Source organism: Saccostrea echinata, unplaced genomic scaffold (assembly GCF_033153115.1).
Source record: "Saccostrea echinata isolate AGI-Se365-2 ecotype Australia unplaced genomic scaffold, CSIRO_AGI_Sech_v1 ptg000009l, whole genome shotgun sequence".
In the NCBI taxonomy this organism is placed as follows: Eukaryota; Metazoa; Mollusca; class Bivalvia; order Ostreida; family Ostreidae; genus Saccostrea; species Saccostrea echinata.
The window spans coordinates 20,899,355-20,916,517 of record NW_026889758.1 but is presented as its reverse complement, the minus strand read 5'-3'; the positions used below and the strand labels follow the sequence as shown (position 1 = coordinate 20,916,517).

Sequence of the window (17,163 nt, the reverse complement as noted above, 5' to 3'; positions counted from 1 at the left end):
CTTGTTTTTCTCTGTTGTAGATATGTCACCATTATCATAGATTTCACATCATCGCCAAGTACAGGAGAAGATGATGGAAGTGTATTTAATCCTCAGATGTTACGAACATTCCGAGTATTACGAGCTCTTAAAACAGTGTCTATAGTTCCAGGTAATTATAAAACTACATGTATAAATATTTAGACCATAGCAAATCCTTGCATACTATGAATTGTTCATGTATTGAATATGTTTCTTTATCAGGATTGAAGACAATAGTGGGTGCATTGCTCCGAGCTTTCAAGCTACTCTTTGAAGTGATCATCTTGACCACCTTTTGTCTGATGATCTTTGCATTGTTTGGACTCCAGGTGTATGTTGGGATTCTGCGACAGAAATGTGTAGCAAATATCCCTGAGTACAATGCCACACCATCCAAGTCATATTTAGCTTACTATGATGAATGGATAAAAAATGATGGTATGAAGTTTCACTACTAGTGTTTATAATACATGTATTTTGTATGATTGAACTTTCTATGAATATTGCACTTTGTAAGATGGTGATCTTTTTTTAAATATACAAGATTGTTAAAGAGGTAGAATTTGATATATGTCAGCAGCTACTTTCAAAGCATTTGTGTTCAAACTGTGACAGATAATGAAAGAGTGAGTGAGTGAAAGACCTAGCAATTTCTTTTTTAAATCACTTTTTTTTTTGTAGTTTTAACATGTATTTCTAGACTGAAAGTACACTAAAAGTCTGTGTTCATTAGCTTGCAATAATGACTTTTTTTGTAATTTAAGCAAACTGGTACCAGGATGGAGAAGGGGAATACTTGATATGTGGGAATGCTTCGGCTGCAGGGTAAATACTGTAATTCATCTGACTGAATTGTGAAAGTGCTGTGTAACCTTTTGCTGTCCCTATATATAAAATTGTCTGGTATTTTTTACAGATCATGTCCGAGTGGTTACACCTGCCTTCCAGACATAGGAGAAAACCCTAATTTTGGCTATACAAGTTTTGACCATTTTGGTTGGGCTATGTTGACTTCATTTCAGCTGATCACTCTGGACTTCTGGGAAGACACGTACAATAAGGTTAGATATGCACAAAGGAATGGTTGGAATGTAGAAGAATGATTTGATATATTTGTCATGTCATGAACTGACATCTTTTTAATGATTTTGTAGGTTATTCGGGCAATGGGTCCATGGAATGTCTTGTTCTTTGTGATAGTGGTTTTCTTTGGATCCTTTTATCTCATCAACTTGATGCTGGCTGTTGTAGCTATGTCTTATGAAGAGGAGGCTGTCAATACCAACAGGGTATGTCTCAAAAATCAGAATAATTCTTGGTTTTGTTTACAAAAATCACAAGAATACTTTGATTTCTTTACTTTTTCACTGCCAGCAGGACATAGTAATACATGTGGTATTTAAAATCAGCCAAGTTTTTCAAGTAGTTGATGCTATAGTGTATCCAATATAGGTAGAACTGAACATGTATTTGGTGATATAGTGAACCTATGATCAGCAATTTTTATAAGCCTTTCTATTGGCAGGCCTTATTTCGGTATGGGCTTTCCCATCCATTGGTTCATCTGTTAGCTTTTTCATGTTCATGTGATATCTTTCACGCTGTGAGGCTTAGGTTTTTTGATGCATCTCAGAAGAACTTGTTGCACAACCCAAAAGTAGGCTGTGATCTTATTTTGGAATTTTATAGCTTTGTCAAATCAAGTCCAGAATATATTTTACACACAGTTAGGCCTATATGACCATCAAACCTGGTCAGTTGATTCATCTTGGAGAGAAAATGTATCTTGACCAAAACAAGGTCTTTGTAGCCTCATTTTAGAAATTTATGGCTATGCATAGTCAAATTGTGTCCAGATCTTATCTTGCACACAATGAGGCCTAAAACCATCAAACCTGGTTAGTTCCTGGATCTTTATAGGGGGAGGGGTGTTATGAACCAAAAGTTGGTCAATTTGATGTCCTTTTGGCATTATATGGCTACTGTGGAATCATCATTGTTCGTGGGGGATCAATGTTCGTGGATTTCGTGGGTCGTCCTTACCCACGAATTAACATCTCCACGAACTTATATTTTGTGAACATATTGATTCACTGAATCTACCGTATAAACGAGTAACCCATGAAATAACGTCCCCACGAACAAGTAAAATTTTGCTTGCCCATGAACATTGACCCCCACGAATTAAAATGATTCCACAGTATTTTATAAAGAATGTCAGGTACATGTATGTTACAGGAACTTTATTTCAATGTAGTTGCAAATGACAGGGTCATTCATAAAATGATATGCATCATTTAGTTACAGGAGGGTGTGTTATGTATCCTAGTGGTCCTCTTTATTTTATATGTATTTGATGATATATTGTATCTGATAAAATTTTGACAGATGGAGAAGGAGGAGGTAGGTGAGGGCCAATATTGGGGTTACCTTGTAACCACTTAAGTATTGGCCTCAAATATTGACCCAGTGTAACTTAAGTATTGGCCTAAAATACTGACCCAGTGTAACAATATATATTCTACTAAAGAAATGAAACCAAGCCAAATTTATTAATGTTACTTACCAGTATACAAATATGTACATATAAACATATAGCAATTTTACTCATTGCAATCTCTATCCATTTCTGGAGACTTTTTCACCCAAAATATATATGGTGATAAAATTAGCTTTAAAACATTTGGGACAAAGGTGTTTTTAAATATCATGAAATTTTATATTGGGATACCTGTACTTTAGTGTTTAATGCATCAATATGATTTTTCTGTATTCTTTCAAACAAGGATGATGCCTAGCTGATAAATGTTTAAAAAAGACTTCAATTTGAATGGTTATTATAAGATTATGATATGATTATTATACATACAGGAAAAAGAAGAAAAGGAAAGAAAGGAAGCTGCAAAAGACAAGTTAAAAAAGGAGGCTGCAGCAGACAAGGCCAAAGCTGACAAGGAAGTCGCCAAAGACAGCACCAAATGGAAACCACCAAAGGAGGACGGGAAGCAGTCAAATGGCACCAACAACAACAAGGACTCCAAAGATTCAAAAGTAGGTAGCAATTCTAAGTCTGGGACTGTTACTGTCAATGGAAAGCCTTTACAAAATTATGGCAAGGGTCGTAATCCTATGGTCAAAATGCCAAGTAAGGATAGCGGATACTCTGTTCAGAGTAATGTCAGCTCTCACTCTGGAGGTAGCAAGGACAAAGATGACCCTGATAATATCAGCCTAGACAGCCAGTCTAACCCACGCAAAGCCGACTCTGGTACCGGGTCCATGTCACATGGCCTTAACTCTGACAGCATTGACAAAAAGACCACCACACCAATAAAGCCATTTATCAAGCAGGACAGTTTGGCAAATGTAAGTGTTTCCTTTCAATAAGGCAATAATATGCTCAAGCTTACTAACTTCAGCTATCTAGCTGTGTACTAGCAGAGAATTAACAGCTTGCCTGGTGGAGGTTTGTACTTGTATCTCTAGCTGTAGTTAGTAACTGTAAACATAGCTCTCTACTCCTCACCAACCTTTGGACAGGGACGTTGTATGTATGTAAGTATTGGTTACATTATTTCTTCCCTGTACCAAAGTTACGAGATTATTGATGCAACAGACTGATAACAACGTGGAAAACATCTTTAATTAACTGCATGGATCTTGAATTGAAAGGCTAATCTGAGGACCATGAAATGGTACCATTAAATAAATTCTAGATTTGTGTGTTCAGTGAATATGGTTCTATCAACCATTTAATTACCTTTATTGATCAACTGGGATACAATTATCTGTTTTCTTTTAGCATAAACTCTTCCCTTTAATTGCATGCAGTCACTTTTAAAAGCTCAATAACTCATCCAAACTTGTTTATTTCTCTATTGCACATTTTCAAAAGAGTGTAATTTTAACCAGATACCTGTCTGACTAGGTGAATCAGATTCTGTTATAGCTAACCAATTCCAAGTAAGAGGTTGCAGAATAGAGAAGTCATAATTAAGAGATGATAGCATTCAGTTGCAAGTAGGCAGCCATCTGAAATACTATAGTGCATTTTTCAAACATGATTTCATTCTATAAATAAAATTTTTGAGATTTTATGATTTATTAACATTGCTTGGAACAAAGTCAACATACTACATAAATCTCTCATTTTCATGGAGGTTTAATTTTTGTTGTTTTCTTGGTATCAGTAGACCCATGAATTCATGTCCCCCAGGAAATGTAAAAATTCAAATAAATAAATAAATAACAACTCAACACTTCAGTAACCATGAAGTCAAATACCCATGAATCAATATATTTTCATTAAGCCACAAAAATATTACCCAACAGTTAAGAACTAAAAAGACAATTAGATAAGAAAAACAAGGGGAATAAAGCCAGAAGAAATGTGAGTTGTTTCTTCTTATTTAAAAATAGACAGATCTGGTTTTTCAGCATCTATCTCACACGTAATAGAAGGATCAGTGTGTTCCTGGCTGTGATTCTCATGGGGATTGCTTGACCACATATAGTTCAATTATTCAGTTCCACTTTTGATGTAATGATTGAACTTACCTGCAGACATCAGAAAATTCCAGAAAAGCACAATTTATTTCTTGAATTCTCAAAAATGAATTGTGAAAACGTTTCTCTCTTGTCTTTTGGTCAGTTGATTTATATAATGTAAGCTCTTTTAATGATGTACATGTACTCTTGTAGAAAAAAAATATTTTAAAGTACTTATTATTTCAAAAACCTTTTTTTTTTTTTTCCAAAAATGATCAGATTACTGTACCAAATAATTTTCCATGAATGAACACTGTTGATTATCTGCCCTTAAGAAGGCAATTTTTGGCTTATTCCCCTTTGTTATCTGCTTATTTTCAGCCACCAATACCTGTGAAAAATAATAAACCTCGATATATAAAAGTTGTGAGTAGACATTAAACACCTGTACAATGCACTGGTACACATAAGTCATTTGTAAGGTCAAGCTAATGTTTCCTTATGGCCAGTAACCCTGAATTTGTGCATTCTCTCTGTTAAATGTATAGATCTGAGAAAAAGAAACTGCATTTACAGTATTTAGAGATCCTGTAAACTTATGAACAGTAATATGCAAGTTTGTTAGCCAAATCCTGTAAATGTGTGTTCTGTGCAGTTTTATGCATTTTTCTTGACCTTGGGAGAATATTAATAGCATTGAAGATTTTTTCCAGAAAACACCTAGATCCCTTTTCTCATTCTCTTCTAATTGTTCTCTTTTGTAGCGATGTGCTCCATCTTCTTTCTCTGCAACACATAGTAGAGAAGTAATACATTTTTAATATTTTTCATGTGTTCAGTTCCTAACAGAGAGCAATTTATTATTCATAATTTATTCTGTAACTTTCTGCGAAAATCACAAAAGCATGTCACTGTTTTTCATATGAAATAGCTACCAAAATGAATGAGTATTTAACTATTGAATTGCACTGCTTTTCATCATGACTGATTTCTTTATCACATATATCACATGCATTAAGACTATTTACATGCAGTTCTTGTCATATCTTCTGTTAAATTTTGCTTATTTTGATATATCTGTTAACAGCTGTAAAAATAGAGATTTAAAATTTTATAAAAGGTTCCAACAAAGCAATACATTATACATAAATAAAGGATACATTAAGGTAATTTTGGAGCATTGACATGTAATAATGGTAGAAATATTGATAATTTGCCTGCAAAAGGAGTCCTAAGAGTTTGTATATGAAATTGGATCTATGAACTGTAAATTTGATATTGACCTCTTTTATTTAAAGCAATTTAAAAATAATTCTGTATGTGTATTGACGTCAGAAATTATTGAATGATAATACATTTTTGTGGTTGATAGAATTATTTTTCTGGGTTGTTTGCGTAATTCTATTGTTAAGTATCTGTTGGCAGTACCTGATAAATGAAGGGTATAGAGTGTGAAGGCTGCAATTCTCATACAGGCCAGAATTGATGTGCCCAATCTTTTTTTTCCACAGAATACCAATTAGATTTTCTACATTTATAACACACTTCTAACATTTACATATCATGTTTATGTTTAGTGGTATCCTGACGATATATTGACATTTTCCAGGGTGAAATTACTGGTCTATCATGATTGCATTAATTTTTCTGAGATTCCTATTTATTTGGTTTAAAAATGTATTGTTTCAAAGCTATATATCTAAAATAATTGCCTTTATTAGAATACGGTAGATTGATTTTTCTGCTAAACTGGATTATATGCTTGCTGTGAATGCATCTGAAATCTTAGGAATGTTTTATTGCATTTGCAGGTTTCTTCCTCCGGGATACATCTTGGTGACAATGATGGAGACCTTTCTACAAAGACTAAATCTAGCAAGCCACCTCCAAAAATAATCAAAGGTAAAATCAGGCAAAAATTATTTATTGACCAGTAGGGTATATTTTTTTTTTCATTATAGGATCCAAGTTTGTATAAGGTAGATTCATCATGGAAGAAATTTATGAATAAATATGATTGGCTTTGTTGTCTATCTTGCAGGTTCTAATGTGCACAAGAAATGGAAAGCTGGTATTAACCAGATTTTATTTTGTGTTTTCTTATATCAGTGGTCCTTCTCTTTTTATTTTCCGTAGTCTGTTTTGGTACTGTCTGAAGTTGTAGATGCTAAATTCAGGTAAACACTGGAAAAGGGTGGGGATGGTTGAAGAGAGATATATCTGGTAGGAACTAGAGAAATTTGAAAATTAACACAGTAATTGTATCGCTTTGATGTTTAAATTTGTCAAGGATTTTATTGATGCATTCTAATATTAGAAAAATTCAATTTGAAGGAAAGAGTAATGTCTTCCCAAAAGGAGACCAACTTTTAGTACCACTAATCTGTCCTTTTATTTACATGTACATCTATTACATAATTTTCCCCAGATATGAAATAAAATCATATAATCTAAACTTCTTGTGACTCTTTGTCCCTCTTTAGATGTTGTATGATTATTTAATAGAAGTGGGATTTATAAGTAGATGTAAAAAGTATTCTGATTTTTTTTTTTTTTTTTTATGAATGTGGTTTAACTTTTTTACTAACTACAGTACTATTACCCTGGTAAATGTTTTGATGACTGTAAATTTGAGGTAGTATTCAATTTTGATGAATTGTTAACTGGTTTTACTAGAATGATATTTAAATACTTCTGAAAATTATTTTCATAAATTGTTACACAAGACATAGTTGAATTAAAAATAGGCTTAATACTGCTTTAAGAGGATTGATTGTGTATCATGATGTAAACCTCACTGTAGTTAATCCCCTTGTTTGCTTGGTAATGAGTTGGATTATGTGAAGTAGTTAGGACACTGTGCACAAGGTCACAGAGTAATTTTGAAATAACAGTTATTTAATTTTCACAGCATATTTCAATGTATGCTGGATTTATGCAATGTAGAATTATCAGTAAATGTATATAATTTCCTTGCCAGCTCAGTAAAAATGATTATCAATTATTCTCTAATCTTGTTTTTCCCTACACTGTTAACTCATTCAAGGCATGTGCATTATAATATGTATTTAGTTGCATGAAGTAGTTTCTTCAGTAAGAAGTTTATATCCACACATGTATAAAAATATGAGAATACCATATGTTTGTATAAAAATATGAGAATACTATATGTTTGATTTTTAGGAAGCTTAAAAAACAGTGGTAAGCGTCTTCATTCTCCACCCAGTATTTGTTGTTTCTGGTACAAAAAACCCCAGCCCTCTGTTAATCACCTCCCTAAGATGTTAACTGTACAAATCCCAATAGCATTTCCTATGTTTATGAATTTTTTTTTTTTTTTTACTTAACATTTGGTTGTAACTATTTATTTTGGATTGTATTACTTTTTATGCCTATGTATGCTTTATTTTTTTTAATGCCAGATTTATATCATTTGCTTATTTACATATATCTGGGTTGGTAAAACAAATCTTAGTAAACATGTACATGTTTTCATCCTTAAAGGCCAATGTATTGATTGAGGGGGGGGGGGGGGGATCAGACAAGAAAAGCATTCTCTTTTTTTTTTTAAGCTATAAACTTTGGCATTTCCAAAATACATATACGGGATTTTAAATATGAAATCATTAACCAAAACTGAATATTTTTGGGAATTGACAGAATAAAACGGAAACAGAAATACAAGTACATGTTATAGATAGATAGATAGATACATTTAGTTAGTGTACTCAATTAAAAAAAAAACTTAAATCTTGCATAAATATTTAATTGATAGGGTTGATAGCTAGTGTATTTGTAGTATATCTTCATATCAATTAAGGCTTCCAGTATTTTAATTCATGTGCTGGGCAGATAGGGGCCAAATACTAAATATATGGTATTTACTGGTACTAATTTTTGTCAATGATGCCAAAGTTATTTTTTCATACAGATGTTAGGAAAAAACAAAAGTCTATTTGATTTTTATTATAATAATAAATACAGTAAAACTTGTTTAATCCAGATGTTGTGTATTCCTTAATCTTGTGTCTTACAGTTCTTTTTGGTAAATTCAGTTGTTGAAAATGTCAATCCTGGAATGCTGTCTAATCTGACAAATTTCTTTGGAACCATTGGTGTCCAGATCAGACAAGTTTTACTGTATGTGCCTTTAACATGGGCATGGTTGTTGCTTATCTGTGTAGATGGAACTATATTCAAAATTTTAAATATATAGATCATTAGATAATTTCCCTATACTATTCACCACATTCTGCTTGTTACAGTTTTATGACCTCAAAACAGGTGTTGCATGCATTTAGAAATATAAATGAGGGAGTTGTTTCATTCAAGAAGATCAATTATTGGCCTCTAACTTAATGCAACATTTTGAAGTCATTTTTTCTTCTTTTTTTAATTTTTTTTTATTGTAACATATATGTATCACACTCACACTTTTTTTTATACAATGTAGAAATTATGCCCAAATGTTTTACCTGTTTTGTTTTACACCTTGCTAGGTGAGGAAAGCACAGGTAGAAATGAGCCAGGAACACTGGTGGACAGAAATCACTCCTGCATGGGGAAATGTTGTTACTGCTTCATCCCCTGGCTGAGGCTCCAGAACCTGGTCTTCATCTTCGTGTCAGACCCACTGTTTGACCTCTTCATTACACTTTGTATTGGTGTGAACACAATTTTTATGGGGTTAGAGTACCACAACATGCCAGATCAACTGGTTACGGCCACAACAGTTGCCAACATTGTATGTATAATTTATCATTTACAGATTAGGTTAAAATTAAAAATGGATTGTTTGATGTACTCCACCGTATTTGCTCGAATTAATATTCACTCATTTCTTGATGAACTTTTAAGTTGATTTCTTTTAAAATGTGGAAAACTTCTTAAAGAAAGGCGATAGATGATTTATCTTATACTTGCATATGATTTGAATTATTAAATGAGTTGACTACATACATAATTACAGATATGGTTTTGCACTATTTTAAATTGAATGTTTTACATGCAAGTGTTTATCGAAACTATGTATGTAAACAGCTCTAGAATTGCATCCATTTTCTTTGTAAAATATACTTTTCATAAAGTAAAATTTAAGATTTACTGGCAGTTTAGAATCAATTTTGATTTGTAAAATATTTTTCCTAGGTCTTCACTGTCATTTTCACTCTTGAGGCAGTGCTGAAATTGACAGCCTTTGGAAAATTTTACTTTTCCAATGGCTGGAACAACTTTGACCTGGTAATTGTGGCAGCCAGTTGGATAGATTTTGGGTTGGCCGATTTGGATGGTGTCAGTGTCATCAGGACATTCAGATTGGTGAGTGATGTCAGAATTGATATTTCTTAATATCTGTTTTGTGTAATCACTATTATGATCATGGTTATTGGAAGTTAAAAAAAATACTGAAGTAATTAAGGTGCCAATATGATTAGCAAAATGCAAGCCTTGGAAAAAAAAAAATAATAGTCAACAATTATAAAATTACCTGAAAATTTTAGATAGATATGCATGTTTTTACTTTGTTATGTGTTCAAATATTCTTGTTCAACATTTCAGTTGAGAGTTTTTAAGTTGGCCCAGTCTTGGAGAACAATGCGAGTCCTACTGTCTATAATCATGAGTACGCTTGGGGCACTGGGAAACCTGACGGTCATTCTCGTTATCATTATCTATATATTTGCTGTGATTGGTCTACAGTTGTTTAGGAAGAGCTACACAGCAGATAAATTTGGAGAGGATGGAGTACCAAGGTAATTGATAGCTATCAACAGTATTCTGATTTGTGGAAAATTTAATTCATGTACAGCAACAAAGGACTTTTTTCTATGGTGTTTGAAGATTTACATGTGAGACAGAAACTCCAAAAGTTTACTTCCCTTTGTTAAGAAAGTGCACTAATATTGGCTTTTCCTTCTCACTAGATGGAATTTCAATACATTTTTCCATGCTCTGATGTTGATTTTCCGTATCCTCTGTGGAGAGTGGATTGAGGAGCTGTGGAATTGTATGCGAGCAGCTGACGAACTATGTATGGTGGTCTTCCTGCCAACTCTAGTGTTTGGATACTTTATTGTAAGTCCTGAAGATTGTCCATTTTAATTTTTTCATAAGGAAAGATTTAGCATTGATTTCTTTCTTTTTTGAATCCATGCAAATAACATAAGAACTTCAAAATTGAGATTTTTTTAAACCAAATACTTGAATGAACTACTAGGTCACCAAATTTTCATGACACCTTATTTTCGCATGTTAGGTATTTGGTAATCATAAGCGAGACAAATTCTCCCAAATCTGGTTAACAAGCAGATGGTTTCACATAATTACTCAAAACCAAATTTTCTTGGGAAGAAAAAGTGATTTATGTACATTTCCTGTACTCATTAAGTGTCATGTCAAACTATTCTTTTAAATACAAATAACACTTGAGAAAAAGATGGATTTCTCAATTTATATACACATGTACATGTATATATTTTTTGATAGGTTCTCAATCTTTTCTTGGCCTTACTACTGAATGCTTTCGGAAGTGAATCTTTGAAAGGGTCTGATGATAATGAAGAAGAAGACAAGCTTGCACTAGCATTTGGAAAGATAAAGAGATTCTGCTGTTGCTGCTGTAACAGATTCAAGAAAACCCCTCGAACAGCCTCTGTAGGACCAGATGATATAGATGAGGAAAAACAAATTGGCATGACAGATTTAGATAGTGGTAAGGTCATTTGAAATGACTAGGAATTACTCAGACTAATTGAATTTTGACTTTCATGAATTTTGTGTTTATTTGAATTTTGACTTTTATAAAGTTTTTTTTTTCATTTAACAGACACCAAAGATAAGAAAGCTATAGCCAATGGGACATTAAAAGCAAATGGCATCAACCATGTAAGAAAGGATTCTGTTGATAATAATAGTGTGTCAAATGGGATTTTGAAATTGTAGCATATTGTATGACCTAAAACAGATAGATCAACTGTGTTCTATCAGAAAACATAAGCAGTTAATTTATTTTTCACCCCCCCCCCTTTCAAAAAATAACACAAACGAGGATTTGAAATCTTCTTAGGCTTATTTAGACTAAGACAAATCATAATGATTGATATTGCTAATGTCTGACACATTTTTATAGGATAAGGGAGAGGTGGACAAGGCATTTGATGCAAAGAGAGACAAATTTTCCGATTTTGATGCTGCAAGAAAAGCTTCCAAAGCAAAAGACTCAACAGCCAGTAATGCTGGTAGCACTTCCAAAGCTGGAGAAACTAAGGATAAAAAGGACAAAAAAGACAAAGATGGTATGGCTCTGGGTGATGAAGCCAATGACATGGATGATGATGATGAAAATAAAGAAACAGTTGTGGAGGATTGCCTCCCAGGATTCTGCATGTCAAAGTAAGTACAATTTTCACTAAGATTTAATTTTCACACAGTGTCTAATTAATAATTTCACATCACAGGGTTATTTAATGAAAGTATTGATTGTTCACAGTTCTGTTTAAAGCAATGATTCCTTCACATTTTGAATGCAAAGTGATGATTTAGAATTTAATTTTCATGGTTCATGTACCTGTACAATATTGTCATTTGTTTCACTCTAACAGATGTTTGAAATTGACTGGGTAAGAACTGAACTTGTGAAAAACACTGAGTTTTATATTGTGTGTGTTTTAACAAAAGCTAAATTGAAACTTTAAAATGTGTAGCACTAACTAGCAGTTACAATCCATGAGTATATAAAGTCATTTTCATACCATAATTTTAGTATTTATATACATGTAATCATAATTACTATAGTGTAATATTTGATTTGGCCATGACTCACATAATTTTTAAACATTTTAACTTTACTGAATAACTTAATAATTGTACATATATAGTGTGCATCATCATGGACCATCAAGGCCAATTGGCCTATTTTTTTTTTTTCCTGGTTTAAATAGAAATGTTTAGCAAAGTAAAGCACTGCAACACATAGTTATTTCTTGTAAAATATAAATTGCATTGTTTTAGTTCATGAAATCACCTGCTCACACTTGGCTTTCTTTGTTAGTTTATGGAAGTTGAAAGACAATATCTTTTTAAAAAAATTGAAAATTTTATACTCAATCAAAATTTCTAAAAGTCAAAATAAGAACATAAAATGTGAGTTGTTATCCTGAACAATATTCTATCCTTTAATTATTCAGCCATGCCCTCTGGTCAGATTTTGATGAATCCAGCTTTGGGAAAAAATGGTACAAATTGCGATACACTATGTGTAAAATTGTGGAGCACAAAGCCTTTGAATACAGCATTCTTGTGTGCATTGCCCTAAGCAGTATGTCTTTGGTAAGTACTAAGTAAAACATCAATCTGTTGGGTACATAGTACAAGGTACCTATTATATACTGGTAAGCTATTAATATCATCAGAATAAAAAAAAACCTTGTGTGAATTTATTTACTATGATCTTTGTTTTATGAACTGTAGGCCTTTGAGGATGTATATCTGTACACTCGTCCAGAACTGGAGGCTGCACTGTACTATTCAAACATTGTCTTTGCTGTGCTGTTCACAATTGAAATGTTAATGAAATGGATTGCCCTAGGATTCAAAAAATACTTCACAAGCTTTTGGACAATTCTAGATTTCTTCATTGTTGTGGTGAGTAATCTAAATCTCAGTGAGTTTTAGTTTAAACCATTGTTCCATATTTCAGCTGAAGTGTATGTTGTGCATGCCTTATAATATTTGGAAGTTGAAGTTTTGTTTCATTTCCCAAGGCCATTGCAGATTTTTTATGGGTTAAATAATTCCACTTATGTGTGAGCAAATTTTACTCAAAATTGTACTCTGACAATCATATACAGGTACAGTCAATCCTCAATATCAAACTCAATGGGTCAGAGAAAAAAAAAAGAGAGATATTAGAGGATTCAAGATATTGAGGTTAAAATACATAAAGAAAAAGTGGTTGGGACTTCCAGCTTACCACAACATATCCCTAGTTAGGGCCCCGCAAGGATTTGCGGGTGCCCTATAGTAATCACTCTGTCTGTCTGTCCGTCTCTCTGTATTTTCTGTTTTTTTTCCGTCTCTCTAAATTTTCTGTTTTTTTCTAATAACTTTTTTTGTAGTTGACCAATTAAGTTCAAATTTGGTATGTTGGTTGAAGAGGCAGTAAGACATATTTTGATCTAAGTTTGGTTCTCTATGTCATCCAGTTTGGAGCTGGGGTGGTGGGGTAGATTCCTTAACTTTACATTAGAATGAATGCCAGGGCAAAGAGAGATAACTGCTGAGAATGTTGCAATTGTAAACTATGAAAGCTGCAACTAGTCCCATGGGATTAATTAACTTTCCTCTTGAAGAAAATCCAAAGCATTATCTGTTTCTGTCAAATTGAGATTAATTAACACCTCTGTCTGCAAATGAAGTTTATTTTGAAGTTAAGGTCAATTCTGAATGATGTTTACATTCTCTGAAATGTGGATTTAAATAATGTTCATACTTTATATTGGTAAAATATACAATGAGTTATGATTTTATTGAATTCTAAAAACAAGATATACATAAAGATATGTTTTTTTTATTTATTTATTTTTTGTTTTTATTTATTTATTTTATTTATTTATTCATTTCTTTTTTGCCTGCCGTTGTAAATTCAAGAATACTATTAATTTTAACGGGTAGTCCAATAATAAACTCATTCTATCATTACTGAAGGAGTTCTTATTGTAAACTTGGAAGAAAAGGATAAGAGAGCAGTACAATTAATCCCTTGGGATTAATTATCTTGTCTTGGGCAGAAAATTTTCCAGGCTTATCTTTATTTGTCACTTTAAGATAAATTAACCTTTGTCTGCAACTGATGTTTGTTTTGAAGTTAAGGTCAAGGCTAGGTGATATTTGAAAACACATGCTTTATTCTTGTTTGAATATGCATTTAATTGAGTTATTATAGATATGATGTGTTTTACTGCCTTATGTAAATACAGGGATACTCTTTACAGGTTGTTGGATATTTAGGAATTATCTTGAAATTTTAATTTTATAAATACAGTTGTTATTGCATATTCTTCTTCATATATTTTTAAATTTTTGTAATCAATTAGCATTCTTATTCTGTAAGCTGCACTCTTATATTTCTACCCCTCGGCGGGGCCCTGCTGACTGGTCAGCTTTCTAGTTGGACTGATTTTCTCCTATAAATGTTTAAAGAGTTCAACTCCCAGGAGTACATTCTGTATTTGATTGTAGATCTCATTGGCCAGTTTGATAGCTGATGCTGCGGGTGGTGAAGACATCTCAGCATTCCGATCCCTGAGGACACTCCGTGCATTTAGACCTCTTAGAGCAATATCAAGGTGGCAGAGCATGAGGGTGAGTGAAATATTTAGGTATTAGGGAGCATTAGAGTGAATGAGATATAGAGATATTACTGAGTAAGAGGCTGAGTGAGATATGTAGGTATTAACAGGCATTAGGGTGAATGAAATATATAGGTATTATAGAGCAGAAGGCTGAGTGAGATATTTAGGTATTACCGAGCATTAGGGTGAGTGACATATTTAGGTATTACCAAGCATGAGAGTGAGTGAGATATTTAGGTATTACTAAGCATTAGGGTGAATGAGATATATAGGTATTACCGAGCATGAGGCTGAGTGAGATATTTAGGTATTACTGAGCATTAGGGTGAGTAAGATATTTAAGTATTATCGAGCTTGAGGAAGAGTGAGATATTTAGGTATTTCCTAGATATTTAATCTAAAATTTATATATAGAGATGAATAATTGATAATAAAGGAGTCTCTATCTGTGTAACAGATTGTGGTCAATGCTCTGATGCTGGCCATCCCCGCCATTCTGAACGTCTTGGTTGTGTGTATGGTCTTCTGGCTGATCTTCAGTATTATGGGAGTCCAGTTCCTTTCTGGTCGATTTTACAAGTGTAAGGATGCAAGCGGTGAGGTGTTGCTCCCCAGTGTTGTAGCTAACAAAAGCCAGTGCTTGGCAATGGCTTCCACACACAATTACACCTGGGTCAACTCCAATATTAATTTTGACAATGTTTTGAGTGGCTATCTTGCTTTGTTCCAAGTAGCCACATACGAGGGATGGATGGAAGTTATGGACGATGCCGTAGATAGTACAGATGTAAGTATAATCAATTCGCTATTTGCAAATACATGGTATGATCAGGTATCTTTGTTCTTGGCATGGGAAGGAATCACCATACATTGCAAAATGAAAATTTTAAAAAAGTCTAAGGTCTGAAACTAGTTAATATATTCATTAATTGATTGGATCTGTGCTTTAAATATAAATGTAAATTATCAATTAATCCTGAACCTTAAGTACATACATGTATATCTTGTGATATTTCTTTGGAGTACTGATGGTACCTCATTCAAATTAATAAAATGAACTAAGAATTGACCTAATGACTGATAATTGCTAAAGCTTTCTATGAACATATTAATTTGACAGGTGGATAAGCAGCCTAGCTTTGAGAACAACCTATACATGTACCTGTACTTTGTGGCTTTTATCATCTTTGGGTCGTTCTTTACCCTCAACTTGATTATTGGTGTCATTATCGACAACTTCAATGCCTTGAAGAAAAAGGTTTGTTCAACTTTAATTTGTGTCAAGCAGTTTTGAGTTCAATGAAAAATGTGTTGAAATAAATAGAGAAGAGACTGTATGATTGCCTTTATATTTCTTTACCAGTATGATGGCAGCGCTTTAGATATGTTCTTAACACAAGGTCAGAAAAATTACATGAACACCTTGAAGAAGCTGGGATCCAAAAAGCCACAGAAGACCATCAAGAGACCAAAGGTAAACTTAATAAAAATTATATGCCAGCAATGCAAAGGCATGTGTCATCATTCATGAAATTGGCTGCACAAATTGATTCTTGGCAATTATTTTATATGCACATTGTAATTGCATATTTGATGCTTGGTTTTGTAGCCAGGTTATATTCAGCAATATTTCCATAATTTTATGCAATATTTCAGGCCCGTGGTTGTTTGGTGAGTCTGGATGAAATCATAGAAGATCTTCTGAGACTGTTTTCAGTCTTAGACTCAATTTTTAATTTGACTATCATTCAGTATTTAGGGATTGAAAATTTAAATATTTGATAAAACCAAGAAATAATGGAAGCTCTCTGCTGCCATTGCTATAGACTTATGTATCACAGTGTGCTTTGAGAATCCTCTGTAGCGTGAGTTGTTAGAAACCTGTATAAATTTCAGTCTGTCAGTGTGCATGTACAGGTTCAGACCTCTGTGTATTGAAATGATGTACAGTATTTGACATCATCTGTTTCAATATCTTGCTATTTTTGTTTATAATAATTCTTTCCATCAGAAGGAGGTGAGCTTTGCAATATAAAGCAATTTTTTTGAAGTTTATTTAAATTTTTTTGTCTTCCTTCAAATCTCCTATGCATGTTTTTTTCATTTCTACAATATGTCCATGTACAAAATGCATGTTTGTATAATAGATCCATTAAAAAAATAATAACTTTCATGAAATTAAACATATATGACATTTGGTACTCAATTATGTTAAGTTTGATCGTCAAAAAATATATTATTTATTTCATTTATTTCTACTTCATTTTTTTTTACTAAACTTTTTATATTAAAATATTTTATA

At 32.9% G+C, this 17,163-nt stretch overlaps 1 protein-coding gene across 5 annotated transcripts in view; it reads left to right on the top strand.

Annotated features, from left to right (window-relative positions):
• The window catches only part of LOC133181998 (sodium channel protein 1 brain-like), a 34,230-nt gene that overhangs the window by 11,856 nt on the left and 5,211 nt on the right, over positions 1 to 17,163 (top strand). For 2 of the 5 annotated variants that reach the window (XM_061316690.1, XM_061316694.1), the window contains exons 5-25: positions 21 to 151; positions 244 to 459; positions 786 to 846; positions 938 to 1,082; positions 1,176 to 1,310; positions 2,893 to 3,387; positions 6,321 to 6,411; positions 7,693 to 7,710; positions 9,009 to 9,253; positions 9,658 to 9,828; positions 10,069 to 10,262; positions 10,434 to 10,584; positions 10,996 to 11,221; positions 11,336 to 11,394; positions 11,639 to 11,901; positions 12,696 to 12,837; positions 12,979 to 13,152; positions 14,749 to 14,871; positions 15,319 to 15,648; positions 15,982 to 16,119; positions 16,225 to 16,335. In XM_061316690.1, coding sequence (XP_061172674.1) covers positions 21 to 151; positions 244 to 459; positions 786 to 846; positions 938 to 1,082; positions 1,176 to 1,310; positions 2,893 to 3,387; positions 6,321 to 6,411; positions 7,693 to 7,710; positions 9,009 to 9,253; positions 9,658 to 9,828; positions 10,069 to 10,262; positions 10,434 to 10,584; positions 10,996 to 11,221; positions 11,336 to 11,394; positions 11,639 to 11,901; positions 12,696 to 12,837; positions 12,979 to 13,152; positions 14,749 to 14,871; positions 15,319 to 15,648; positions 15,982 to 16,119; positions 16,225 to 16,335 — 3,619 coding nt within the window. The remainder of the gene's footprint in view (positions 1 to 20; positions 152 to 243; positions 460 to 785; positions 847 to 937; positions 1,083 to 1,175; positions 1,311 to 2,892; positions 3,388 to 6,320; positions 6,412 to 7,692; positions 7,711 to 9,008; positions 9,254 to 9,657; positions 9,829 to 10,068; positions 10,263 to 10,433; positions 10,585 to 10,995; positions 11,222 to 11,335; positions 11,395 to 11,638; positions 11,902 to 12,695; positions 12,838 to 12,978; positions 13,153 to 14,748; positions 14,872 to 15,318; positions 15,649 to 15,981; positions 16,120 to 16,224; positions 16,336 to 17,163) is intronic. The other 3 variants (XM_061316692.1, XM_061316693.1, XM_061316691.1) reach the window with 3 other exon arrangements.